This window comes from Spermophilus citellus, assembly GCF_964194105.1.
Source record: "Spermophilus citellus genome assembly, chromosome: 17".
In the NCBI taxonomy this organism is placed as follows: domain Eukaryota; kingdom Metazoa; phylum Chordata; class Mammalia; order Rodentia; family Sciuridae; genus Spermophilus; species Spermophilus citellus.
In genome coordinates this window covers 27,270,018-27,277,520 of record NC_138199.1, presented here as the reverse complement: position 1 = coordinate 27,277,520, position 7,503 = coordinate 27,270,018, and the positions used below count along the sequence as shown (strand labels likewise).

The following is a 7,503-nucleotide window of genomic DNA, read 5'->3' as shown; positions in this document are numbered from 1 at the left end:
CCACCGGGCCTGTCCCCTGGTGGGTCGCAGGTCTGCCTACCTTGCAGGCTCGGGTGGCGGCTCTGCTCGGCCCCTACTCCAAATGGGGTGACTTGACTACCACGCCATCGGGTCGCTGGACCTGATCCAGGTGTGGGCGGCTGCTCTCTTCGGCCCCAGCTGCAGTTGGGGTGACGTGATACCACACCGGCGGGTCGCTTGGCCTGTTCTGGACGCAGGCGGCAGTTCCACTCTGCCCCTCTGGCCCCCACAGCACCCAGCAGGACCCGGACCGAGAAGCAGTTTCTGCGGGATCCCCAGCCCAGGCCAAAGCAGCTCCGGGAGCCAGAACCCGACCGCCCCGAGCTCGGTGCACGCTCTGCTGGGAGTGGGCTCCAAGAAGCAGACTCCACGGGTTCCCCCAGCCCTGGCCAAAACAGTTCCAGGAGCCAGAACCCGGCTGCTCATAGCTCGGTGCAGGGTCCGCTAGGAGCAGGCTCCAAGAAGCAGTCTCCGCGGGTTCCCCAGCCCTGGACCAAAGCAGCTCCGGGAACCAGAACCCGGCTGCTCAGAGCTCGGAGCACGCTCTGCTAGGGGCGAGCTCCAAGAAGCCGTCTCCGTGGGTTCTCTAGCCCTGAGCCTGAGCTATCTGTCTGCGAGACGCAGGCAAATAACAGCCTGAAATCACCTGTTCCGTAGCTGAATGAGCTGAGATCAGTAGAAAACAGGGATGATTATGTCATCTCTCCAAGATGGCGGCCGCTGGCCTCCTCCGTGGACTGACCGGTGTGGAGAACCGAACTGGACCGCTTCCCTCCTCCGTGTCAAACCCAGAACTAAGCACTGAGCACAGCCATTCCACCGCTGGCAGAAGCCCACAGAATCCGCAGCGCTGCACCTCCTCGCCGCCACCTTGCCGCTTCCCAGCGCGCGCTGCAGACTCTGGCCGCGGGGCAATCCGCCGAACAAGCCGTGCGACCCTCCGTGGGGAGAAATCGCTCGTGACCGAGCCCCCCGCCGCCGATCCTCACGCGATGAAAATCCCTCCACTAGATTCTGGAGCACCTCAATTTCTCTGGAAATTCCCAACAAGACAGCCTTCAGCTGTTTTAACTCGTCATTCTTCCGCACAGTGACGCGGCACACAGGGGTGATGCACTCCCTTCGCCGCCATCTTCTTGAATATCAAAGTTCTTCCTTTATCAGTAGTACTTTTTATCCACAGATACCCCTGGCCATGGGGGAGCCTTTGGCCAGGTTTTCTTTTCTTCTGTTTTTTTCCCCCACACATTTCAAATTTAGTTTTTGCATTTGAATAATGGGAAATGAAACTTTTCCCTTGGTCCAGGTTTTCATCAAACTATAAGGTTTGCCCCAATTCCTCTCTTATTGTTGTATAACAATGGGAGGCACTTTACTGTACAGAACCCTCCCAAGTCTGATACCTGTAATGGGGAGGGAAGGGAGAGCCTGAATGGAAAAGGCCTTTTCTGTCTCAATTTATTGTCTCATTCCAAGTTAGCCCTGCTCGCTTCTGATGGACAAGAGTCAAGTGTTGATACAGATGTCTCGAGGCTGGGGCTCTAGCAGAACTATTCTGGTCTGGGGCTGGGGTAAGCCCTACTAGCTCCCTCATCTTTATCCAGGGAAATCAGATCAGATGAATGAATCATGAACATTCTGTTTTTGAGTTGCAAGCCTTTTTTTTCCCCCCAAATGTCTGGGGAGCTCCTTGCCTCTCCTTCTGTTCCCACTGCCTGCCTCCACCTGAGTCCCTTTCATCTGTCAGATGCATGAGCCCTCAGCCAGTTTGCCAGACTTTGGAGAGGAATCTCAGGGTTTGCTTATCCTAGCCCAGATTGGGGCCACTCTTCAACTGGGCATTGATGGGGCCCCATGGAGAATCTTGGGGTATGATGGAGTCCAGCCTATTAGTGTTTCACCTCCAATCCCTTCTCTGCTAGGAGTCTTCCCTATAAGAATGGCAAAAGGGTTCAAAGAAGGTGCTCTAGGTTTGAATTCTGCTACTGACACCCACAAGTCCTGTGACCTCTGAAGCTCCAGTTCCTCAACAGGAAAGTGAATATGGTTGTGGGAAGGGTCAAATGAAATAGAAAGTATGGCCTCTCTGATTCATGGGAGGCTCTGCAAAAATTAAGTTATTCTGCACAGATGAAAAATTGGAGGTTGAGAGAGTTTCAGTGGTTTCCTCACAGTGACATTTAGTGTCAGAACTAAGGCTGGTTCCAACACCAGGTGGTTGTTGCTTATTTTTTGCAACAGGGAGAATTTCCCTCATATCTCAATTCCTTTTTCCAGAGGGCAATATGGCTGCCATCCTAGAAATAGAAATGGAAAATTTTTCTTCTTGCACTACCCAAACTTGCCTGTAGAGGGAGCTAATGCACACCTTCTGTCTCATCCTATGAGGGAAGTACCCGGATGCTCTGCTAGGGTAGAGGAAGGTTGGGAGTGACCTAGCTGGATGGGGGTGGGCACATAGAGGGAGGGCAAAAAGCTGGCCCTGTGATCCCCTTTAGTGAGAATCCTTTCAAGCAGTCCCAAGTGTCCAAGCCTTCCTTTGGACAACTACAGGAAATGATAACGGGAATATCATAGTGTATTTCATTCCAGTATTTCTTACTAGATAAGAATCATCAGGATGAGTCCCTGGTGCCATCTCAGAATAATGGAATCAGAATTTTAGCAGTCACATTTGCTGATACTTTACAGGTTTGTGCCAGGCACGACTTTGAAGGCTTAGCATGTCTTAACTGATTTTCCTACTAATTACTCTATGAAGGAGGTACTATCATTAATTATCCCCACTTTATAGATGGGGTGTTTAAGGTACAGATAGGTTAAGGACCTTGCCCAAGATCACACCACTGGCAAGCTGCAGGGCCGGTGTGTGAACCCATGCTCTTCAAGCCCCAAAGAATTCTTCTAGTGCTTTTGAAACATTGATGGGTGCTGGAGATTGAACCTACAGCTTACTACATGCTAAACATATGCTGTATCACAGAGCTACATTCCCAATCCCCCAGGATATTTAAGAACCTATTTTATAACTCCGGGCCTGTCCCCTTTCTTATCTTTTTTTTTTTTTTAAATGTCTGAGACTTGGTCATTTTTTTTTCTTTTTCTTTTTTCTTTTTTCTTTTTTTAGAGAGAGAGAGAGAGAGAGAGAGAGAGAGAGAGAATGTTAGTATTTATTTTTTAGTTTTTGGCAGACACAACATCTTTGTTTGTATGTGGTGCTGAGGATCGAACCCGGGCGGCACGCATGTCATGCGAGTGCGCTACCGCTTGAGCACATCCCCAGCCCCCCCTTTCTTATCTTATGCTTTCTTTCATTTGCCATTAAAGAGTATTTATTATTATTATTTTTCCTTTCTTTCTTTCTTTTTTTTACCATTTATTTATTTATATATATATATATATATATATATATGGGGTACTGAGAATCTAACCCAGTGCCTCACGCATGCTAGGCAAATGCTGTACTACTGAGCTACAACCTTATTATTATTTTTCTAATTACAAAAGTAATTAAAAGTAAGGCTTGCTCATTTCAGAAAGCTTATGGGAAAAACAAAACAGAAGAAAAAAAAGTCATAATCCCACCTGCTTAACACTATGGTCCAGACCATGTGATTTAGCTTATTTTATTCCACCCTGAAATTGACCTTTACTATTTTCCCATGTCATTGCATATATAGTACTTCTGCACCTACTTTATATTGGCTGACATGTACGGTGTTGTAATTCTTTAGCCTGCCCTTTAAGTCTTGTTTCCATTCCTTCACAGTTTTGACAACAATGTGATGGAGAACTGGAAAGTATGACTTTGCATTTATCTTTGAGTTTCCCCCCTTAGGATGAAGTAGAATTGGAAATGGAATTGCTAGGTCAAAAGGCATGCATATTTTTTCAAAACTTTTTTATTGAAGCATAATACACCTATAGAGAAGTATACACATTTTAAGTGTACAGGTTGATGGATTTCCACAAACTTGATGTATTTATATAAAAGTAACATCCAAACTAAAAAACAGGCCATAACTTATATTCTAAAAGCCCTGTTAGCATGCACATTTTTCCCCCAAGGTGGGGTCTTACTATGATATCCAGATTGGCCTTGAACTCCTGTGCTCAAGTGATCCTCCTACCTCAGCCTTTCAGGTAGCTGGGACTATAGGCACATGCCACTACACCTGGCTTGACATACACCTTTTTAAGGATTCTGATTCATATCTTCTGTTCTATCTAGCAAAGTCGTATTCTGGTCCCCTTCTAGTTTTCTTATTTAGGGTTGAAACAAACTCTTTACTTGAAAGTAGAGTAGATGGCAGAACCATCTGGAATCAGTGAGAGAGGTTTGTCCTTCCTTTCGGGGTAAATACAGACTCCACCTAGGGTACAGAGGTGGAATCAGGACTGGGGTCAGTGGTCAGTTTGAGCTCTAAACCTTAACTTTAAGAAGGTTTGAAAGAAATGAACCTTTGTAGCTTCTTTTTTCTTTTTTAAAGATCTATTTTAGGGATTATTAGTCCCATTTTCTAATTAGGTATTGGAAATATGGAGATATTCAGTAAATTAGCCAAGATACTAAAGAAATCTCTATTTTATGGATTATTAGTCCCATTTTCTAATTAGGTATTGGAAATATGGAGATATTCAGTAAATTAGCCTTAGCTAATTTTAATTAATCAAGCCTAATTAACAGTTGTGTTTTTCTTTTCTCAATTATATTTCATGTGATGTACAGAAAAAATCAGGGAAAGAAGAGGTGATTATGAATAAAAAATGACATTATTTACTTCACAAAAAAAAAAAAAAAGATATATCCATCCATTTATTTAATATTTTTTCCCAAACTATAAAATACCCATGGTTTAAAAAAGGCAGCATAAAAGGACACACTGTGAAAAGTTCATTCTCTCTGGATTTGCAGTTCCAGTCCTACTCTTTAGAGGTAACCAAGCTTGGACCATTACTTATGTTTCTTTCCATAAATTGTCTAGTCATCTATAAGAAGTTACATATTTATTTAAACTAATGGGATTTATTTCAACTATAGGGCTATTCTGGGTCTTTTTTTTTTAAAGAGAGAGAGAGAGAGAGAGAGAGAGAGAGAGAATGAGAATTTTATTTATTTATTTTTATTTTTTATTTTTTTGTAGAGAAAGTCACAGCATTTTATTTGAGTTAGTCTATTTCATTTATTCATCTGCCACATTGTTCTGGGCACAATTATTGTCATTATTAATGTCATCTGGAGACAGCTATGCTTTAAAAAAAATCTGGGTTGGATCTCCATGATGCTTAATTCCTGGTCAAATTTTTTTCTTTACTCAAAAGTAACCCCTACTCCAAGAGGAAGATCAGGAAAGACTGAGATATATTTGCAAAAAATTTATGTCCGCTAAAAACAATTCATAGCTCATGATCTCTCACGGGGGCTTTGTTTTTGGGGAGAGTTGTTTCTTATAAATGTTTGCTAATACAACAACCTGCCAAAGGAATCACAAAGGGAAATGAGAAATAGCTTCCAGAGAACAAGCAGATGCTCTCCTCAGAAGAAGCCCTAATGTCTCCTAAGTGTGATGGCGCCATTCTGCCAAGGTAAAGGGACAGAGATAGGGGACCTCTCTCCCCAAAGGCCAGTAGAAATAAAGTACATTCAGGTTAATCAGGGAGGTAGTAATCAGCTGGAAAACCCATAGGTTAGCATCTCTAGAGAGGAATGTGGGTGTGACTGAGTAAGCTAGGGCTGGATGAAGAAAGTGACAGACAGCAGGAGAGTGGGGAAAAATCCGTATTTCCCCAGAGAACCACCTGATGCACAGGTGGGAACAGGTGCCCCAGGGAAAAGGACAGCTGCCTGAGTTGTGGCCCTGAATTGAAAGTGGCCATCACACTCTGCCTACCACAGAGCACTGTGTCCCTGGGGCCACGTGCAGGGAAGGATCACTGCTGGCTGGCAGCATCAGGGAGACCCTGTCCTGGTCCTCTGCTCTGGGTTCTCGGCAGGTCCTTTGGGCCTTTACACAGTTGCTTAGTTGAGGAGATAAGATCCTGCCTCACAGGAGTCTAACAAATGTATTATGGAAGTGTCATTTCATTTTGGTTCAGAAAGGTGAGAACAAATTTAGAAGAGATGCTTTACTCAGAAACAGGGAGCACAGGCCCACCAGCAAGCAAATCTAGTACTCCTTTCAGCCCTGAAGACAGAGAGGGACCAGCACAGCCAAGGGCCTCAGAGGGGGAGGCTGCAAGTCTGCTGCCATTCAAGTTTTCTGTAGAACTTAGAAAACCAGAGTTTTTTCTTATTTCTTTCTTAGATAACAACTAGTCAACTCACGTTCAACCCGAGCATATGGAAGAAAAATGAACATTGAGAGGGTCTTAAATACCTTTGTAGGACAGACAGTTTTAGAATGTAGAAAGATCAACAAGTAAACAGAGCACCCCCCAAAAGAGAGTCTGAATGTGAAAGCGGAGAGGAAGTTTTGGCTTTCTCCTTTAACTGTGTTTTTGGTGCTTTGGCCTGTAAGCAATCAAGATGGAGAGAGATGCCATCCCAAAGAGGAAAGTCTGCAAGAACCAGAGTAGTTGAGCCCGACTGTCTGTGATTCCTTTATACTTGCACAATACCATGGCATATAAGGACTCTCCCACGTGAATCAGCCAGGCAAGCCAATACCCATTATGCAGGAGGGTGTGATGGTGGTTCACCAAATACTGAGTAAAGTAGCCCAGAGGTCCAAGGCTCTGATAAGGGACACTCTGAGGCCAGAGGACAACACACGTGTAGTAGCCAAAGGAGAGGGTAATGACTGTGAACCAGAACAGACTGCCCCTCCGGAAGTAGGCTGCACCACCTGCTACGGTCGGCATCGCTGCAGCATCTCCAGGGGAATGGCGGCCACCCAGTTCCGTGCGGGGGTGGGAGCTGGGTCGGACCTGCGCTGGGCGAGCTTATTTTTTTTTTAGATTTTCGGCAGACACAACATCTTTGTTTGTATGTGGTGCTGAGGATCGAACCCGGGCTGCACGCATACCAGGCGAGTGCGCTACCACTTGAGCCACATCCCCAGCCCAATTCTGGGTCTTTTTTAAAATTTGAATTTTTAGGATATCTTTCTATATTAACATATATAAGTTCTATGTATTATTTTCCATGGTTACTGGTATTCCATTGTATGTTTATTTCACAATGTAATTAATGCCCGGAAAATGGCTATTTAGCTTATTTTTGGTATTGCTATTACAAACAATGCTATAACTAAAATATGATGATTAAATGATTAAAATATGTATGCATACATCTTGTTAGCTTCTATCAGTTAACCTGTGTGATAAATTTCTAAAAACAAAATTGTGGACACAAAGGTGTGGGGACATAACATTCTAATAGATTCTGAGTCAGAGTTCTCCAAAGAAACAGAATAAATAGGCTCTCTATACCTATATATCCATATCTATATATATCTGTATCTATCTATCCATATATACACA

At 44.1% G+C, this 7,503-nt stretch overlaps 1 protein-coding gene across 1 annotated transcript; it reads right to left on the bottom strand.

Annotated features, from left to right (window-relative positions):
* Positions 1–6,372: 6,372 nt before the first annotated feature.
* LOC308636908 (transmembrane protein 254-like) lies at positions 6,373–6,900 on the bottom strand. The gene has a single exon (XM_081272777.1). It carries the CDS (start codon positions 6,880–6,882, stop codon positions 6,508–6,510), a length of 375 nt encoding a protein of 124 aa, XP_081128903.1. The 5' UTR covers positions 6,883–6,900; the 3' UTR covers positions 6,373–6,507.
* Between the last annotated feature and the right edge of the window lie 603 nt (positions 6,901–7,503).

Bases quoted from the DNA above. Each gene is read 5' to 3' on its own strand.
- LOC308636908 (XM_081272777.1), bottom strand. From the start codon at position 6,882: ATGCCGACCGTAGCAGGTGGTGCAGCCTACTTCCGGAGGGGCAGTCTG.